The 21258-nt window shown below is 42.1% G+C and overlaps 1 protein-coding gene across 1 annotated transcript; it reads right to left on the bottom strand.

Annotated features, from left to right (window-relative positions):
- Window positions 1–6981: 6981 nt before the first annotated feature.
- Window positions 6982–19813, bottom strand: slc25a16 (solute carrier family 25 member 16). Its single transcript, XM_080740392.1, has 9 exons — window positions 19698–19813; window positions 15431–15523; window positions 14450–14583; window positions 12879–12942; window positions 11916–12037; window positions 10494–10560; window positions 9534–9696; window positions 8037–8105; window positions 6982–7199 (listed from the first exon to the last, which is right to left on the bottom strand). The coding sequence occupies exons 1-9, from the start codon at window positions 19789–19791 to the stop codon at window positions 7043–7045; spliced, it is 963 nt and encodes a 320-aa protein (XP_080596518.1). The 5' UTR covers window positions 19792–19813; the 3' UTR covers window positions 6982–7042.
- Between the last annotated feature and the right edge of the window lie 1445 nt (window positions 19814–21258).

Here is a 21258-nt window from a genome sequence, read left to right as displayed (position 1 = left end):
AAAAGAATGGCCAGAGAGAACAGAGACATTATAACAGTAAAATACTCATAAGGTGGCAATATGTTTTTTTAAGAAAATGACTATAGGCTACACCACAAGCGTATTACAGAGTTATTATAATGATCTGCATTCTGCATCCTTATGAGAAGCACTGGTAAACATTAGTAATTGTGTAGCTGAGTGCTTCAAAGAAAGAAAAGAATACTGTATTGCTGAAACGGGTGTTGGGATTGTCAAAGGCAGGGCTGCAACTATCGATAATGTTCTTATCCGATTACCTTTTTAATTCAATTAATCGAATAATTGAGAAGCACAGTTAATTTTTTTTGTAAACATTTTGTACATCGACAAAGCCAACAATGGGTTGTGATGTGATTGAACCTCATGGTGGCGCTAGAAGAGGGCCATGTGAGAAATTAGGGGCGGAGGTTGTGGTTCACTTTTAGGGCCAAAAGTGTGACATGACGTGACGGACAGACAGAGGGACTGACTGACAGACAGCCGGTGGAGGTTTTCATAGTAACTTGCGACCTAACGGTCACAATTGTTTTAATAAATAATCGCAGAATTCTTATAATCAATTCAATCTTTTAGTCCAATTAATTTGACAATTGCAGCCCTGTATTCAAATGACACAACTAAACCCACCACCAGTTAAGAGTAAAGAATTAAGACGCTTTAAGTCTGAACAGAAACATATTATTTTTACTGCATTCACACTGATATATTTTCAACAATCCTTTCTACAGTATAGGACATTGTTTACAGTATCTATTTTCAGAGCCAGTCAACAGAGACGGTTAGGGAGAATTTGAATGTGAAATATGTGTTTGGACATGCGTTTGTTGAGAGGATGCCGTTAGGCAATGGCCCAACAGAGAAGTGTGACTTGCATCACTATGAACCGTAGATCTAACACAGTGCTTCCCAAACCTTTCAGGTCGAGACCCAAAAGAGAGATTAGACGTTTGCCCAGGACCCAAGCTAGTGAAAATAGCAGATCTACAAGCACACAACGCGTCGCTTCGCGCCACAATGTGAGCTTGTAGATCAGCCATTTAGATTGGATATTGCTATTTCCGTTTTCTTAAACATTCGTTTTTCAATTTATGAAATTTCTTAGACTTAGAGGGGGACACACGTTACTGAACAAACACTCTAGACCAGTGGTCTTCAATGTTTTCAGGCCAAGGACCCCTTAGTTGAGAGAGAGATGAAGCAGGGACCCCCACAACCTTCGTGGATTCCATATAGTTTCATCATTTGACAGCACAATCATCAGTGTATTTTTTTGGGATTCATGTCAATTTGTGTTTTCAGATTAACCACTTGAACAGTCAATACTTAATAAAGTTGATCTTTCACTCTGTACTTGGTCTGCTCTTTTTCCCCTCTACAAAACCTCTTTGCCGGAAATAGCCGATCTACAAGCTCACAATGCCTCACAGCGCGAGCTTGTAGATCTGTTATTTTTGGCTAAAGTTCTCAGAATATGGACGCTAGGGTTCAAGTGGTTAATATAAAAAAGGAGGAAAAAAAGTTTCTATCACTCAAAGATTTGGAGGACCCCCTGTAGTAACTCTGGGGACCCCCTAGGGGTCCCGGACCCCCTGTTGGCGACCCCTTGCTCTAGACTATAGTTGTGATTGACCACAATACAGAGCTCATTAAACACTTATAAAAGTGAACCCTAGCTTCCCCATGCTGTGGTGAACATTGGAAAAAAAACGCATCGCAATATGAGAAGTTTAGAAATTGTAGATCTTCTATCTTCGGCAAAGAGATTTTTCTCCCAGAATTGAATGTGTGCGACTGTATGGATGCAAAGTATGGTGGTGCAAAAAAAAAAAAAAAAAAAAAAGCTGTGTTCAATTCCTTTGGAAAAGGGTTTTAAAATAAACAGAGTGACAACTTCATATGGTTGAGCACTAAAAGCACTATGGAGCAAGTTGAGAATCTCTCCGGTATCTCATTATCTTGACATGAATGTATTTGCTGTAGATTTCACTCACTCACTTGTAGGTAAACAATACAATTTAGATTCAATGCTGCCACCCGGTGGCAACAACAGGCAACTAACACCAATAAATAAGAAAATGTCAAAAGTGCACATTTCTTTCTTAACCCGTCCCACCTTGTCTCTCCCTGACATTAATCCTTTACAATTCATTGGAATCTCATAATGCTACAGTAGGACACTTTGAAATGTCAACTATGTACTCAATAAGAACAAATTCAAATAAAATCAAAATGCAATGAATTCATTCCCTGACAGTATAGAAACATCATAACAGCGCTACGGACTAGAGATCTAAGAGCACACAGCTATGGACATCTGCATATTCCCTTCCATTGCACAGTACTTTAAACTGCATTCATCTGCTAACCGTTTCCCTTACTATACTACACAAAACCGTTTGTGATCGTCCAACATTTTTGGCTGTTAATGACAACAAAGTGTCATCATACAAAGCTCAAACGGTATATAATCTCAAATATATTTGCTATCGAAATTATGTTCCATGTAGGAACCGAATCCAAATCGCTGGCTACCGTACCGGGTACCCATAAAAAACGAAGGAATCTAATCGGAATCGATAAAGTCTCAATCGTTTAAAGGGGTCTAGTAGGTAAATAAAGCTTGATATAATATGGATCTATTTGCCCAGCCCTAAACTCTTCCATCCACGTTTTGGCATGAAAACGTTGCTCTCGTCTTAGGCTGTGCATTTATACAGGAACCCAAGAATCTGACGTCATTCAAGCTCTAATTTATACTCCGTCACACGACGGTGTTGCCTGACGGACAGAACTGCTGCTCAAGCTTAACAACGTCATGTTTCATCACACCGTGGTACAGAGTATCAACAATACCTATTGAATACAATATGTTTCTGGACAACAAAAAGGAGCAAAAAAGGCAACACAAATATAGGGCTGTCACAATTATTACGTAATCGTCTAAAAGCAATTATTTGACATAATTGCAATTATTTTGTCTAGTCGCCATAATCGTTTACAGGTTGAAAAATGTTCATATTTTCAAACATTTTCGAAAATAGTGGTAACAGCAGATCTACAAGCTTACACAACGCGTCGCGATGCGTATCAATCAATGTTCTTTTTCAAGTATAAAGTTGTCAAATATGTAAGTTATTTCTGTACATTTTGTTTATACTGTACTGTATGTCATATCTGCCATGTGCAACTTCAAAGCCTACAAGCCAAACAGGAATGTAATTGTCAACGGCAGAAACACAATTAAATCGTTAATCACAATTATTTGAGTGACATACATCGTCATGTAAAATGTCATAATCATGACAGCCCTACGAAAATATGACACAAATAGCAACCAGTGTGGAAGGCGTTGGACCCCATAGCTGCACTGTGGAAATGAAAGACACACTGAAACTCGGAATCAACTAAACTCTAAACACGCAAGGACTAATCTAAAGCTTTTAGCAAAGTTACGCAAACCTTTCCTAGCAATATCCGACACAAAGGAAAACAATATACACTGTCAGGCAAAAACCTTGTATATCCAAATTAGTTTTTTTTGTAAAGCCCTGTTTCCTCATACAAGAATGTCGCACAAAACTAGTGAACATAGCAGATATACAAGCACACAACGCCTCGCACGTTGTGTGCTATTTTCACTATTATAAATCGTTTTTAAAATAACAAAAAAAAGGGAAGGTTTTGGACATAAAAAGGCTTCCACCCGACAACAACGATATGGTTCAATCGTTCTCGATTAAACTACACATTCACACCAAGTTGAAATATGAAGATACAAGGTTTCTTCCCGACAGCAACGATATTATGTTGGTTTTCATTTAAAAATGTGGGTACCGTGTGGACTGAATCTTAGCTGATCTATAGCGTCACAACACAGCATCGCAAACCCGTCGTAGACCAGCCATTTTCAGAGAAGATATTTAGTGGACAGATTATAAATTCACACACATAACATAGCTGTCGTTTACGTATTTGAACTAAAGTATCCTGGGGTTCTGTAAAGCACGTTTGCTATGTGAATGCGGGAGAATGGTTAGATGAGCGGATGAGCGGTGTCACACTTAATCCTGGGCCCCGGTTACAAGGATTCACCCATTTAGACTGGGAACGCATTATTGAAAAATAGCGAGCTTGTAGATCTGCTATTTTTGAAAATCGTGAACATCTGTGCAAGTCTTTGAATATTTCAAATCCTTCTACTGTATGTCAGTGGTGCTCACACCTTTTCATGTCAAGGACCCCCAAAATTATATGTATTTGGCCACGGACCTCCATCTCAAAATATTTAGTTCCAGGGACCCCCCAGAAGCCAAACTTGAGTTACAAATGTTCGCTTAAAAAGATTTGCGCGCAGCCGCGCACTTTCACAACTTTTTTAAAAATAGCACATCTACAAGCTCACACGGTGTGGCGCTGTGAGCTTGTATATCTGCTATTTTTCAATAGCTAAAGTATACAATAATTAAGGCCCCTCCACCTTGGGCCCTGGTAACTCAGTCCCACCCCCCCCCTTGTGACGCCCCTGTGGATGAGCGAGTGGGGGTGGTTGCTACGGGCGCTGCTATCAACAGTTTGGTGGCTCGGCGCCCGTCGTTTGCACCGCGACGCCGCTCTCTGCCGTTTCTATGGGAACGGCTGTCAGGGAGTCGCCCCCCGAAGCCAAGCCACGCGTTGGCCAGTGGAGGAAAGACTTCCTCACAGGGGCACGGTGAGATAGAAAAGAAGGAGATGGATTAGGAGGTGGAGAGACAGCCGGATGTCGACCAAACCAGGCACGTGCGCACATACAGTAGACATCAAAGGGGGCTTGAGCCCCTGCCCTTTTACCTGTCTGTAAAAAGTGCCCTCTCCAGACCATGAATGCAGTTTATTACTATGGTGAAAGAAACGCAAATGTCTCCTTTCCATGCCATACCTGAAGGCAGCATTCAAGAGAAAATTGCCTTATCCAAACACTCCTTAACTTCAATGCAGCATCTTATGTTGAAAGAATTGCCCTCTCTGTGTAGAAATCCATGCCGTTACGCCACATCTCCAGTATTGACTTGACTATGCTTAGTTCAGTGTGGTGTCTCGCAACGAAAATAGCCGACATTTCAGCCCCTGCCTCTCTAACATTCTCTGCCACTGGACCAAACTGTTCTTACTTGAGGTGTGTGTGTGTGTGTGTGGGGGGGGGGGGGGGGGGGGGGGGTATTGACAAACAACAACTTTTGGACACTACAAGGGTCGCAGTTAATGATTTCATTGCTGTTGCGTGCCAGATAAACGTCTGCTACAGTCAGTGATTGTTGGGTTTCCCTACTTTTCACAACGCATCAGGCTTTAGACCAACCTTTGTTAGAGCCTAGCCAATCAGATAAACAAACAAAAATAAGCGATCCTTTTGTTAGGTCTTGCGTACAGGTTGTACACATACCGTAACAATGCACGGTAAAATGCATAACAGACACCACAGACCTCCTTAGTCCAATGGCGGTCTTCCGTTAAAAGTCCAACCAATCCGAAGCCTGCCCGGAATTCTTTGGCGAAACGCTGACGTATGACTCAGACCGTCCGTCGTAAGACAGTCGGTGGACCCGACCACATGACACTAACTATGACTGGAAGAAAGCAGTGCATTATGGGTGGTTTTGGTAGCAGAGAGGACAGTGCATCTGCTGCATAATCGCAGCAAAACAGATCCACCTCACCAACGCATGGAATAATCAGGAAGACTTACAAAAAAAGCCACTTGTAGCACTAGAAAGAAATGTATTTGTTAACCCCTTGAACTCGACGTTCATGGCGAACGTTCAGCGAAAATAGCCAATCTGCAATACTGTGTCGCGGCGCATTGTGAGCTTGCAGATCGTCTATTCTTGGTGTAGAAGGAAAATAAATAAAGGGGCCTATAGTGTGTGCCAGCGCCTACGTCATTGTAGTCCTTAGCGGCCATTTCTTGGGTAAAAACACAGGTGTTTCAATTGTTTGATTGCATAGAACTAATGCTATAGTCTAATCAGAACACCTGTGTAAGGCTGTGTTTACCCAAGAAATGGCCGCTCTTAGAACTACATTTGGCACACCCTATAGGGTCCTGGGTCAACAAAGTATATAGGGTTTAAGCATATAGGGTTTAAGTTCTTATAAAGCCAACATGTTTCATCATGAGGACTTCATCACATGCTCATTCTGAGCATATTGCTTATATGAAAATGTCCCAAATATTATGTCTCAGCACAAAGACAGCGAGTGAATCTTGTCTGAAAGGGGTATTCTTTTTTTTAAAACACTGCTGGGGTTCAGATTCACGTATACTTCAGCTTACGTGCGCGAGCTACTTCACAAACAGTCTGGGAGGCACGCAAAGTGGAGTACTTAAAAGAGGACCCCAGAAGTTGTTTAGCCCATTTAGGCCTAGAATTATTGAATGCTTTAACCAGTGAAAAATAGCAGATATACGAGCTTGTAGATCTGCTATTTTTGAAAAAGTCGTGAAAATGTGAGCAAATCTTTGAATATACTGTATATGTATCTTCAAAGGGAACGTTTGTAACTCAAATTTTGCTTCTGGGTGGTCCCTGGAAATAAATATTTTGAGATGGGGGTCCGTGGCCAAATACATATCATTTTGGGGGTCCTTCACATGAAAAGGTTTGAGAACCACTGACATAGCAGTCTCTCAAGAACAGACTAACTGAGCCCCAGTTAAGTGAAAAGGACCTTTTCTTTGACGATGGCTGGCCAGATTGCTGATATAGAAGAAACATGGGTTTTTCAAATCTTAGAAGGATTCAAAAGACACTTATAGAATCGGGTCAAAATTCAAGTTTTCACGATTTTTCAAAAATAGCAGATCTACAAGCTCGCAGCGCGGCACTCGGTGCCGCGCTGTGAGCTTGTATATCTGCTATTTTTCAACAGTTAAAGCATAAAATAATAACACACAGTACTGTGTACCCGTTCTGAATGGGTTTTAAAAGTGAAAGACCCCTTTAGTGAGGGTGAGCGCGGCGGTTGGAGGCGCACGTGGGAGAGGCTAGTTGAGGTGGAGGACTTGCTTCATGAACTCGTAGGTGGTGAAGGCCACGGCCTGGGAGGGAATGCAGCGCACGTAGTTGATGGACAGACCTCGGTACAGACCTCTCTTCACCCCGTAGCGACTGTGCACGTACTTCAGCGTCTTCGTCAGCGTTCTATTCGTGTACAACGGAAAACAAAAGGAATGGCAATTAGGGCATTTTACATAACGATTAACTGTCACCCAAATAATTGTCTATTTGTCGTTGACAATTACATTTCTGTTCGGCTTTTAGGCTTTGAAGTTGCAAATGGCAATCATGACACATAACTTAACTATACAAATAAATATTTGACAATTTTATACTTAAAAAAGAACATTGATAGTGGAAATAGCCGATCTACAAGCTCACAACGTGTCACATCACGGTGCATTGTGAGCTTGTAGATCTACTTTTTGAAAGTGTTTTTAACTAAAAATTATATTAACATTTCTCAACATGGAAACGATTATGACGATTATGCAAAATAATTGCGATTACCTCAAATAATTGCGATTAGACGATTATGTAATAATTGTGACAGCCCTAATGGGAATCTTGCTTTAATTTGTGCAGACATATAGGATCTTCGAGTGAATGACATTATTAACGACACACACGCACACAATACTAATAATCCTTTCTCTGGTTATCTACAGGTATAGTTAAAAAGCACAACGCACGCACGCACGCACGCACGCACACACACCAACTGGATATGATTATGAGCTTGTTATAGTCCAGTGGTTCTCAAAGTGGATTTCAAAGGCTCTCTAGGTATGGGGTCTAAATTCACCCTTAAAAGTCTGTTACTGTGACAGTGTGTACAAATGGAACCAAATGGACCAGTTATGTACACTGTCAATTTTAAAGGGAGTCAAAGTCAAATGTCAAAGTTTGAGAACCACTGTTATAGACAGTTCACTGGCACTCAGATAAATAGTAGGACATAGGATGTCAAGCTGTACTTACAGACATTTCTCAGAGTCAGGGAGGATTGTTCCTAACTGCATCCTCCTTCTGGCAACGTCCAGGGGGTACCTGGACAGAGGAGAGACAATCACGTTACAAACAATTCTTTTTCAGTTTTATTTATTTGCACAGTACAAAGGTAACATTATTAAAAGACACAAACATAAGGTGAGAAAGAAAACCCATTTAGGGCTTATACAAGGTTCACACCTAAAATGGCAGTTAAGTTAAACTCTTTGCCAATGCATGAATGGTACTGTAGTTACAACATAACATAACATAAGACATGACAAACAACAAGTACCGGTACCTTGTGTGAAGTTGAATGCAAAGTTACTAGTACTACTTTGCATTACTTTAGCCCTATTTTATATCTAGATCTACAAGTGAGCTTGTAGAACTGCTATTTTCAAACATTTTGTACTTTTACTTTTAGATTTTGTTTTTATTAACACATCGGATGCCCACGTGGTGTCTACAAGTCAATTTCTTTGATGTCGCTGGAGGCCCACGACGCGTTTGACGCGTTGTACAGTAAACTATACTGTACTGTAGCTACTGCACTTGGCTACCGCGGTGAAGAAACAAACTCCATTTCCCAACATGCAGCGCGCAATTACGTCACCCGGACGCTTAATTTGGAATTGCACATGAGTTCTGGGCGGAGGCGTTTGATTATTGTCCACGACATTGCAAGCGGCGCGAAGGCCAGCGGACCTTGGTCCTGCTCTTCGCCCCCGAGCGCCGCAGGTGCGAGTGGCCGCGAAGAGCGGGCCAGGGCCGCGCGGCCGGCGGAGCGCCGCGCGAGTTACGAAGCCGTGGTGAATGCAATCGTTATATTTATGCCCAGGCCGTAAGGCCTGGGCAAGCCCACGATAAACGCACCTCCGTGCGGTCCAAGCGACCAAAAACGAGCGCTCCCTAGCGCCGGTTCAGCCAATCAAAAGCTTCATGGGCGGGGTTTGCCCAGAACGCGTGTGCAATTCCAAATCACGCCACCCGGACGTGCTGTGTGTCTCGTTGACTTCCTGTTTAGCGGCTGCACAAAAATGCTGTTTTCTCCGGATTCTCTTCCTTTTTTCATTTTTTTCTCAAAACGGCAGCCTCTTCTACATGCCGTAACACAAACACTGTGGCTTAGAAATGATAAAAAACGGTTCTGACTGAAAGAAAAGATTTTCGCGAAATAAACAGGACATACTCGGATTACATTTACTCGGATTACTTTTCTCTGCAGTTCTCTCGCCGGTAGGTAAAATGACGCGTTGCCATGGGCACCAGCAAATTAAGACATCAAAACCACATGGGCGTCCGATGTGTTAACACTTTCATACAGTACATTTTGAATTCCAGACTTTTACTAGAGTATTTCTCCACTGCAGTATCGATACTTTCATTTAAGTGTGACTACTTTTTTCCCCACCACTGAAAATGTAATGGGAACCGATTCCGGGTTCCTCAGTGTCGGATCCGGACCGGTCCCTATCCGGTACTTACGATATGGTCTGGGCGATGGCTCCGGCCACGCCCCCACACAGCAGGTTGACCTGGGGCTTGAGGACCAGAACCTCGGGGTTGTCCGAGGACGGGCGGGCCAGGTGGTCCGGGAAGTGTGTCAGACCCAGACTCTTCAATGTCCCAAAGGTGAAGAAGGAGAAGCCTGCAGGAAGGGACAGGGACAGTGTGACAGTCAGAGGACGTACGGTAAAGTGTATCAGTTAAAGCAGTGGTCCTCAGAATCACCGTAAAGCGCCTTGGATAAAGACTCTATATAAATGCAACATTTATATAAATGCATAATTTATTTAACCACATAAACCCTTGTTTATTTGTAGTACAGAGACGGCACTGTATTACAAACGTCCACGCTTGTAGACAGCGAGTGTTCCCCGCAGAATTGGGACGCTAGGGTTCAAGAAGTGGTTTAGAACATGGGTCTTCAACAGGGGGTCCGGGACCCCTAGGGGGTCCTCAGAGTTACTACAGGGGGCCCTTCAAATCATTTGAGTGATAGAAACTTTTTTTCCTCCTTTTTTCATAATAACTTTTTAACATAATAACTTGAACCCTAGCGTCCATATTTGAGAACTTTATCCAAAAATAGCAGATCTACAAGCTCACAACGCCTCGCGCTGCGAGGCGTTGTGAGCTTGTAGATCGGCTATTTTTGGCAAATAAGTTTGGTGTAGATGGGAAAAAGAGCAGACTATGTACAGAGCGAAAGGTCAAGTTTATTAAATATCGATGGTTCAAGTGGTTAAATATCTGAAAACACAAATTGACATGAATCCAAAATACACTGACAAATGTGCTGTCAAACGATGAAACTTTAGGGAATCTATGAAAAGGTTGTGGGGGTCCCTGCTACATCTCTCTCTCAACTAAGGGGTCCTTGGCCTGAAAACGTTGAAGACCCCTGGTTTAGAACACATCTAAGAAAGAGTGACCGATACTGACCTGCATAGGGGGCCATGCCGATAATTGTCGGGGTCAGTCCCCTGTAGAACCCTTTGACTCCTCCTTCCTTGAAACAAAAACAAAATAACAGCTAAATCACACCAGGCCAAGATACCTTTACAGAGAGCAGACATAAACAACTTGCTTAACACAATTACTGCAATTCATGGGTTGCATTTGTAGTCCTAAACGGACATGTTGAGGACCAACACAGGTTTTTCAATTTGTATGATTGGCACAGAACTAATGTTCTATGCCAATTAGGACACCTGTGTTGGTCCTCAACATGGCTGGTGTGGACTACAAATGCAACCCATGAATTGACATAATAACACCTCATTTGAAATCCAAAGGTTCACTGCCATCAATGATAACTTGTCATTTCAACGTTTTCAGTGATTACACTAGAGGGCGCTCTTTGCCAATGCATGAATGGTGCTAGGTTGCTATACAACGCACCATTCACTTCCAGGTTATTGGATTTGGAGGAAAAAAATACATTTATCTCAGATTCTTTTCCCAGATTACATTTTCGGTCAAAACAAAGCTTTTTTCTAAGGAACTAAGGAACGCATCGTCACGGATCCAATTTGAGCGGTGCTAACCGCTCCTACGTCTGGCTTTGTATGTATGTACTGTATGTAATTACATAGTGTCACGTACAGAACGGCCCAAACAAGGAGATACTGTATGCACGTGTGTCGTGTTTGATACCTCACTTCGCATATGCAAAGCACTCCTCAGCTCAAAAGGCTTTAGGGGCTGTGAACATGCAATAGATACTGTACAGTACTTCTCATTGCGATCTCACACTCATTGTGAACGTAGAGAGGACGTTAGTCTGCCATCTACACCAGTGGTGTCAAAAATAATCGATTCAGCAATGCATCACAATTCAGTTCAATTCAATCCAATGCAGAAACTTGACATAATCAATAATCAAAGCCTAAATATAATTATATATAAATAGTAAAGCCATGCTTCATCATACAAGACTATCGCACAAAACTAGTGAAAATAGCAGATCTAAAAGCACACAACGCCTCGCATCGCGAGGCGTTGTGTGCTTGTAGAGCGGCTAGTTTTTTTTTTGTAGAGCACTAATTTTAAATCATTTTTAAAATGATAAATACAAAATGAACGGTTTTAGACATACAAGGTTTCAATATAATTCAAAATAAAATATGATGTTCAGTATGTCTCACTGCTTGTATTGACTGAAATTAGCCACGTTGTGCAGTGATATAGAAAAGTGTGAGGCAACACGATGCATCGTAGAATCGAATGGAATCGTTACATTGTGAATCGTAATAGAATTGAATCGTGAGGGTCGTGCCAATGCACACCTCTAATCTACACCTATTGTAATTGCTTGGCATTGCCAACAGCACTGGCACTGCCTTGCCCCGGTGCAGCACTAACCTTAAGGTAAATGGTGTGGAAGGCGTTGGCGATGCCAGTGTAGCGGTGCTCTCCTGTCACCTGGAAGGCCAGCCTGGCTCGGATCACGTCCAGGGGATACGTGCATATCACGGCAGTTATCCCTGCAAACGAACACACAAACTGTCAAAGATTCTCTATAGTCAGCCACCATTACACACACAAAAATAACGTTACTTGGCCGTATGACAGTGTGGTGCAAAAGTAGTCAAACCATCAGATCACAAGCTTGTTGTGAGCTTGTAGATCTGCCTACAATAGCTACACCAAGTTGAATGTGTTTAAGTCTGTTGTTTTGTCTTTTTATAAATATTGAACTAATGAAAAGTATTCAAGAGTTTGTGAGTAGATAATAACACACAAATAATACATTGGATCCAGTTTTTCCCCCCATTTCCTGAAAAGTAACGGTATTGGGCGCATGAGGTTTGCACCCGACAGACCCGATATAATAAAAGTAGTCATTGATTTAAAACACTGACGTAGTGTGAACAAGCCAAAAAGCATCATCATTAGGGCTGTCACAAATATTACATAATCGTCTAATCGCAATTATTGACATAATCGCGATTATTTTTCATAATCGTCATAATCGTTTCCATGTTGAAAAATGGTAATATATATTTTTTTAAAGTAAAAAATTGTGGGAATAGCAGATCTACGGGCTCACAACGCGTCGCATTGCGACGCGTTGTGAGCTTGTAGATCGGCTATTCCCACTATCAATGTTGTCAAATATGTCAGTAATGTCTTTGTATATTTAGGTCATGTGTCATATCTACCATGTGCAACTTCAAAGCCTAAAAGCCAAACAGAAATGTAATTGTCAACGACAAATACACAATTAAATCGTTAATCGCAATTATTTGAGTGACAATTAATCGTCATTTAAAATGTCGTAATCGTGACAGCACTGATCATCATCATTAGTTATTGATTATTGACCTGCCATTGATCCGGCCATGAGGCGGTGGATGTGTCCAGAGATGCCCAGCTGTTTTCTTAGCAGCTGTGAATTACAAGGAATGTTGTCAGCATCAGTAAGACACCTAAGACAGGTCGAGCATCTTAATGTTAATAAAACAATAGTGCACAATTCATTCAGTTCCTCTGGATTATATACTGTCATTTTTCAATTAATCAAATCATCTAGAAGATTTATTTGGATAATTATATATAAAATATACAATATAAATATATAAATAAATATATATACTATATATCAATGAAAACAACTGTTTACAAGGTACGGTTAAGTGATATTTTCAGGTCAAAACCAATCTCTCAAAGAAATGTCTTAATCTTACTGCTCTGATTTAATGTGTACTGTTTTAACCTTGTCATGTTGTCAAAAATATTGATTTATCGAAAAGTATCGATTTTGAATATAGTATCGATTTTGAATATAGTATCGATTTTAACTCATTTAGTGCCACCCCTTTCACCACTAGAGGGCGCCCAGTGGCCAGAGAAAATCCCATAGAGATATGCTGGTATATGCAGAAGCCCTGCAGCCATGACTTGCCTGAACACTTTCCTTTGTGCATGACTGCATGTACAGGAAGAGGATGAAGTTAGCTTGAAGTTAGCTATTGGCTACCAAGCATTTTAGAAGCCTTATTTTCGTCAACTTAGCCATGATTAAACCTTGCACACCTCATGCATGGGAAAAAAACAGAGAAGAATGAGCTCTGAAAAATCCAATGCAATCCTGGATTGCATTGGAGTGGATTTGTGCAGTTTGTTCACAGCTTTCAAACAAAAAAATCCGATTGGAAATCCGTTCAGGCATTCTTGAGATAATCGCCATTATGTTTTACATGTTATGTAAACAAACATGGCTGCCCTGTATGTTAGATGGGGTTGTATGGGGGTGGAACATGCAAAATCGCGATTGAAATCATGTTCACCAGATTTGATGGGGTCCAAAAAAAAAAAAAAAAAAATCAAATTTTTTTTTTTTTTTTTTTTTTTATATCCCGAACTTGTTCGGGATAGGCACCCTGTGATACGATCATATATCCCGAACTAATTCGGGATAGGCACTCAATGAGTTAATATTACTTTTCCATAGTATCGATAATATCGATTCTTAGTTTCTACCTCTCTCGTTGGGTGAGACACACGCTCTGCGTGTTTTTTTTTGTTATTGAAAATAGATGAAAATACAGATTGCACAGCCTTATTTGTACTTAGAATGTGAAAATCACAAAGGCAGGCTTTTGAAAATTGCACTACCATCTACCTGTCTAAATGTCTGTATTTTTCTTTCAATTAAAATAAACATGTTTGCAAAATATCGTATCGAAGTTAGAAATCCAGTATTGTGACAACACTCTGACATGAATAAAGATATTCTTAAAAAAAAAAAAAAGACAATCTGATAAAAATTCTGATAGTTATCATTGCTTTAGAGCAGTGTTTCTCAACCACTGTGCCTTTGGTGTACCGTGTGAGGTGTCTTGATATTCCCTTTGAAATTGTGAACGAAAGCAAACCCCCCCCCCCCCCATTACCTTTTTATAGTTGTCAAAGGCCATGAACTGGATGGCTCCGTATGGAAAGATCCTGACCATCATGGCTCCGTTGCCCTTGTACAAACCCAAGAACCCTTCTTTCTGAGGCACGGCCCGCAGCGTGGCGAACACCCCTGCAAGACAGATCCAAAGGTTAAGGCAAGCTATTTATAGGAAAAATAGAATCACTGAGATTCATGGATAATTATGTCAGAAGGAGACAAAATAGCAATTTTAGGGAAATAGCAACAACACGCCCACACCTCCTCAATAACATAGCATAATGTATAGCGGGTATAGCGGGTATAGCTAGCTGCCTTGACCACATTTCGCGGGTATAGGGTGAAGATAAGGGGTAAGGGTAGGGCTGTCACAATTATTACATAATCGTCTAATTGCAATTATTTTACATAATCGCGATTATTTGACATAATCGTCATAATCGTTTCCATGTTGAAAATTTTTCATATATATAAATATATATTTTTTAATTAAAAGATAGTGGAAATAGCCGATCTACAAGCTCACAACGCGTTGCGCTGTGAGATTGTAGATCGGCTATTTCCACTATCAATGTTTTTTTTTAGTTATAAAGTTGTCAAATATGTCAGTAATTTCTTTGTATATTTAGGTTATGTGTCATAACTGCCATGTGCAACTTCAAAGCCTAAAAGCCAAACAGAAATGTAATTTTCAACGACAAAAACACAATTAAATCGTTAATCGCAATTATTTGAGTGACAATTAATCGTCATGTAAAATGTCATAATCATGACAGCCCTAGGTAAGGGGTGGCAAACTACAGGGCCCTTTGGCCAATGTGTGTCAAACAAGTCTGTAAAGATATCTATGAAATCTGTGAAAAAGTTGAATCTGCAACACATGTTATACAATATGTAGTGTGGAGAGGGGGGGGGGCTGCTTCATCTCTCTCTCAGCTAAGGGGGTCCCTGGCCTGGAAAAACATTGAAGACCTCTGACCTAGATGTTTGTAGTGTGGGTTCTGGGCTTGAAGGAGGATCTTCACTCTGTCCAGTGGAGCGATGGTGGACTTGGCACAGCATCCTGCTACACCTAAACACACACACAAAGACAAACCCCAAAATATGGGGAGGAACATTATTAGGCCAGCAGGTAATACTGTAAAGAAAAATAATAATAATAAATAAATCACCAGTTAATTTAAATCGCCAAGCCATCTAATTCCAGTACACACACGTTTGTCAATATTCCCCGCCAACAGGCGGCACCCTCAGATATTCTAATTACTTCACCTCTGGCAAAGTTGAATACACCAGATGATGAAACCCAGATTATGAAATATGCAAGCCTTGCATAGATACCATTAGTCTATTATGTTGCTGTACATATGTGATGGGCAATACTGAGGAAAATGTCAGTGACATTTGATCAGGCTTGTTGGGCAAGCAACATTTTGTAAGTATTCTTACAGGCATTTGTGCATGTTACCAGTATTCCAACTAACATACAAGCTTTTGCAACATATTGCAACATATTGTGCTGTGGAAGATTTAAAGGCACATGAAACCCTAAGTTCAAAGTATTTAGAGTAGCCTATTATTTTTGTTACCCCATTTTACTCCCCAATTGAGTTGTTCCGCCAATTAATTCCTCCCCACACACATTTCTGTGTTGTCACTGCTGTAGTATTGATTGATTGATTGAAGACTTTATTAGAAGTTTGCATAGGAAAAGGTACAGTTTCATGACGGTACAGTTCACTGGTACAAGGTCTACTAAAAGGAGATCCATGAAAAGACTAAGCTTATTTCCACAGGAAACCATTTAAGTATCTCATATAACATTGAATGACAGACGAATAGAACACAGTACTATGCAGTAGATATGTAAAGAAAAGAAAAATGAGAGAACAAAAAAAAGAGTCTAAACAGTAAGTAAGTAAGTATATACAAAGAAGGAGCAGGGGAGGGTAGGGTTGGGCTAGGTTACTTTTTTTTTACCAGTTGCGAACAGCTGCTGCCTGTAAGTGGTTTTTCAGGGCAATTTTAAAGGATGCTAGTATCACCTGCCAGTGAGGAACCCCCAGCAGCAAGGAATTTTTAGAAGGAAGAGACACCAACGTCATTTTCGCTATCTCGCAATTCCAAACGACCATGGGTGCCAAAACTGCAACCAGAAGTTCGGTAGAATGCACTGGAGTCAGTCCACTCGGTGGAAGCCTGTGGAGCAGCTCATGAATAAACACTATTTCTGAACAATTGAGACCTTTATAACATACTCGGCTCAGGAAAATAAAAGAAGGCATGTCACACATTTTTTTCTGCTGTGTTGATTTTCGACGTGTGCACTCATTTTATAGCATTATCTAAAGAGCAAAAAGTATGTTTCTAAACGTGCCAAGACAGTATCGCAAGATTATCCACCGTTTCCTGTCTGGGAACCAAATCTCGCGATACTTTCAAGACAGAAACGATTATTATTTACTGTTATTATTATTTCATTATGTACTGTGCACATCGAAAAGCAAGTGATTATAAAAATACCTGTGATATGTTTTCTTTTATTGCGACCGTAGGTCGCATCTTACTACAGAAAGCTGCTCGAGGTGTCCGTGCGTCAGTCCGTCACACGTCACACGTCAGTCCGTCACACCTCACACGTCACACTTTTGGCCTGCTCATATCTCGGCCACCGTTGGCCCGATCCATGCCAAAATGTCCACACAAACTCCTTGCCTGCCAAACTACAACCTCCAAGGACCCCCGGAGTTCCAGGGACCCCCAGGTCCCTGGGGGACCCCCAGGTGTAAAAAAAATACCAAATGTGCAAAAATGACCAAATGACCACCCCAACGGAGCTGCTCACGGGGAATTCCTGGGGACCACCCACTCCTGGTGCTCCAGAACGATTGCAAAAGTGGTGGCGCCCCCAGTGGAGGACCCCCTGCCACTGCAGCTCACATAAAATGCCGTAACTCAGGCTAGGAGCGTCCGGGAGAGCCGGGGCCAGTACCTATTCGTCCGCCAAGGCAACGCGGACAGCCCACCCCTCATTTCTCACATGGCCCTCTTCTAGCGCCACCTACAGGCCCATTTTTAAAACACATTTTTGGCCACTGCTCCTACAGTTTTGGCCCGAAAATCACTACACAGTATGTCTACACTCATGTCATCAACATGGATCAGGAAGTTTATGGAATAAAAAATGTTTGCCCTATTTGTGGAGATAAGTGACCTACGGTCGCTTATCTCCCGATTAGGGAGTCTTACTGGTATTCCTGTACAGATTATATGACAAAGGTCTCAATCGTTTAATTATAAATAGTGTTTGTTCATGAGCTGGTCTACAGTAGCTCAGCTCCATTCCCTGTCATGTATTTCATCGCACTTCCGGTGCGAGTTTTGGCACGCGAGGAGCTAAATCGGCTGAGGTTTTGGACAAGGTTGACACCCCCCCTAGGCTTGCGATGCAGAAGGGAGAGTGGGAGACCTCTTGTGTCAAGCATGTCTCCGCTGAAAACACTGTGGTAGCGGGCGAGGTGAAAATAAAAAGAATAAACACTTCTTTGGTATTTTACCCCTTTTTTCCTGCATAGTACTGCGTTTTATTTGTCTGTCATTCTATGTTAAATGCGAGTCTCCGCAGAAAGCACAGTGGAAGTGGGCGACGTGTAAATAAAAACAAATAAACGCTTCTTTGGTATTTTATGAAAATGTTGCTACACTCAAAACTCAATGTTCCCTGCCATGATGGGGACGTAGCCAAAATCTCCCAAGCCGCGAGGGGGCGTCAACCTTGTCCAAAACCTCAGCCGATTTAGCTCCTCGCTTTTGGCACCCATTGTGTGCGTCATGGCGCATGCCCGGTGGTCACGTGTTTCCCATCCTCCTATTCGTCCTACTCCTTCCACCCAACACTCCCTGCTGACAGGTGCCGCTCCAGCACATAAGATTACATGCAATGACCAATATCACCCTCCCCACCCGGCTTCCCTCCCCCGAACACAGTATACGCTCGACAAAGCCGGATGCACCACGGTGGATTCGAACCCACAACCTCTGTGATGGTGGTGTAGTTTGTTTTCGGTTCAGACTAAAACCTTTGGTACATTAAAAACAGGCTACTAAGCAATGCAGCTGCTGCCAATTCAATTACTAATGGGTGTGCTCGATTTAGGTGTGCCCAGGGCCATGGGCGTGCCAATGTGAAAGCAGACATCAACAGTATTGACTGAATTACTGGCACACCCAAATCGAACACACCCATTATTAATGTGATCAGCTACAGCTGTGTTGCTTACATCAATGTGCACTATATTATAACAGCAGTTTCACGCAGCCTGCCATGTTTTTACCCTGCCGGGAGATGGTAGTTCCCCGGTTCACCCCAGCGACCCAAGTCTGTGTGTCGAACCTAAAGGGCACGTTCAGATACAGTATCTGGCTCGTATGGCTTCAAAACGACCCTGCGTATAGCAGCTAGAGCTGGGTCGGTATCGACTTTTTGTTACTGCGGTTTTCGGTAATGGGAAGCCATTACCGACAGTATTGCGGTAATTACCGCACCCCCGTATCTATTAATTCTAAGATTCGCCGCTCCACAGTCCTATAAGCCCGAGTTATACTTCGATGTTCAGCACCGCGGGTCTCGCTTTGAAAGTAGCAGATCTACAAGCTCGCAACACGTTGTGTCCGCGACACGTTCTGATCTTGTAGATCTGTGCAGTGTCAGGTTACTATAGTAACGTACTGGGGCTTCTCAGACACTGTACTCTGTGAACAAACCAGATGAGACGGTTGTGATCGTGTAGTGTGATTCTGTAAACTCACGTCTCAAATCGCTTTGATTGAGTGGTGATATAGGCCTATTAGTAGACAGGTTTTAGTTACCAGACTTGACAAAAAATCTTGTAAGGTTGTACAGTATAAGACAACGGAGTACACGGCCGGAGTCCTGCAGCCGCACTAGCCTGTAAATGCAGTCAACAACGTTGGTGGAAAAAGTACTCAAATGTTTTACTTGAATAAAAGTAGCAATACCACAACATAAATATACAATCAGGTATTGGGCTACGTGCTTAAACAAAAGAGGACACATACAGTACAGTACGCAGCCAAACGCAGTACTTGCACGCTCTGCTTGCGCAAGTAACTAGGACCTTTCCCGGGGATGTGCACAGTATATGAGGGATTGAATGAATGTAGGTGTAAATCAAACTGTTCTGTCAAAATGAACACTGTGTCACTGACTGTCCAGCTGATCTTACCTCCAGCTACGAAGGAGCGCAGGAAGTGGTAGTCCCTCTGGGCGGAGGGGGTTATGGGGGCCGGAGGAGCGGAGACCACTGCCTCTGACGTCATGGTGGGACGGGTGCTGCTCAGGAGTCCGATGCATGGATGGGTGCAGCACCCATTACTATGGTTGGGGGAGGGATACAGAGGCGTAGTTTCAGAAATACATAAGTTACCACAGCCCCATTTCTAAAATGGCAAAAATAGTGGATCTACAAGCTCTCAACGCGTCGCCAAGCAATGCGTTGAGAGCTTGTATACATACATGGGCATAGAGTGGTTCCCATGACATCACACCATACAATCCCTTTTATGCCCATACATGATGGAGATCCCTGTCTGAACCAGCCACACCACTGTGATGTCACAGTGATGTGTCAGGGGAACCACAGTGTCAGGCGTTATCCCTGCTCTGAGTATCTGACATCACTGTGATGTCACCTATGATGTCACAGTGATGTGTCAGGGGAAATACAGCGTTATACGGTACACGTATACAGACAAGCTGCGCCGGTTCTGACAGTAGGTCGCAATTAACTAATTAACTGAGGTTAAATGTCAACGCTAGGGGGTGGCAATTGCCATCCATGACGACTCAAATGACACCCCTGGGGGCGTGTATCAAAACAGCATCCCGGTATCGGCAGTGGAAGCTTGCGATTGGCTGAACCGGAGGTAGGGAGCACTCGGTTGTGTTCCCCTGGACCGCGCAGAGGTGACGAAATTCGGGGGGCTGAAGATTTACTATTCTGTCCATAACGGCACATAAGTCGGTAACGGCGCTGAGTCGGCTCATGCGACCGTCGCAACGCTCGACTATGCGATGTTTCATAACATATATAATCATAAACATTCTATATTTATATGGTCAAGTATTATACTTAATAATTGGGACTAATTAAGAACCATTATCATAGTTATAATAGGCCGACATTTACAGTAGTTTAGGCATTTTGGTTTGATAAGGTTGTGGGCAGAACAATTTGTCCTTGTTTGTTATTTGACTATGTTTACTTTAATTATAATTAAAGACACTTCATAGTGAATTAGTGATTATAATAAATAGCCTATGTCATGATTGCTAGAGTAGATTGTGTTTATAATATAACTCCGGCGTGCCTCCGTCATCTCCACCGAAAACAAGCGCTCCCCCTCGTTCCATTGTCGATACCGGGATGCTGTTTTGATTCACGCCCCCTGGGGGGATAACTGTTGTTACAGGGGTCATCGCCTTGTTGGCTTGTGGTGGACACTTGACAGAATTCCACTTTTCCCACGGACATACAAAATGAGTGGACAATAATATTACCAGGAACACATAAAGATAGCCCTGAATGACCATAACAGGTACTGTATGTAACTCTGAGAGTGTACAAATGGAACCAAAATGTGTACACTCTCAACACGAGTTATGGGGGCAAATAAAATGTTTGATAACCACTAGTACTAATGTGACTCATAATGTGCCATAGTATCGACTCGTAATTCAGTGTCATTCATATTCTGAAGAAAACCTGCAGACCTGACATTCAGTAA

The sequence above is a fragment of the Nannobrachium achirus genome, assembly GCF_963921795.1.
Source record: "Nannobrachium achirus genome assembly, chromosome: 13".
Lineage (NCBI taxonomy): Eukaryota > Metazoa > Chordata > Actinopteri > Myctophiformes > Myctophidae > Nannobrachium > Nannobrachium achirus.
The sequence above is the reverse complement of the archived record's forward strand: the minus strand, read 5'-3'. Positions and strand labels throughout refer to the sequence as shown.

Bases quoted from the DNA above. Each gene is read 5' to 3' on its own strand.
- slc25a16 (XM_080740392.1), bottom strand. From the start codon at position 19,791: ATGACGTCAGAGGCAGTGGTCTCCGCTCCTCCGGCCCCCATAACCCCC. The intron at 14,584-15,430 runs GTCAGAGGTCTT...TCTGTCTTGCAG, and splicing joins CCCACACTACAAACATCTAG to GGGTGTTCGCCACGCTGCGG. The intron at 9,697-10,493 runs GTCAGTATCGGT...CCCTTCCTGCAG, and splicing joins CGGCATGGCCCCCTATGCAG to GCTTCTCCTTCTTCACCTTT.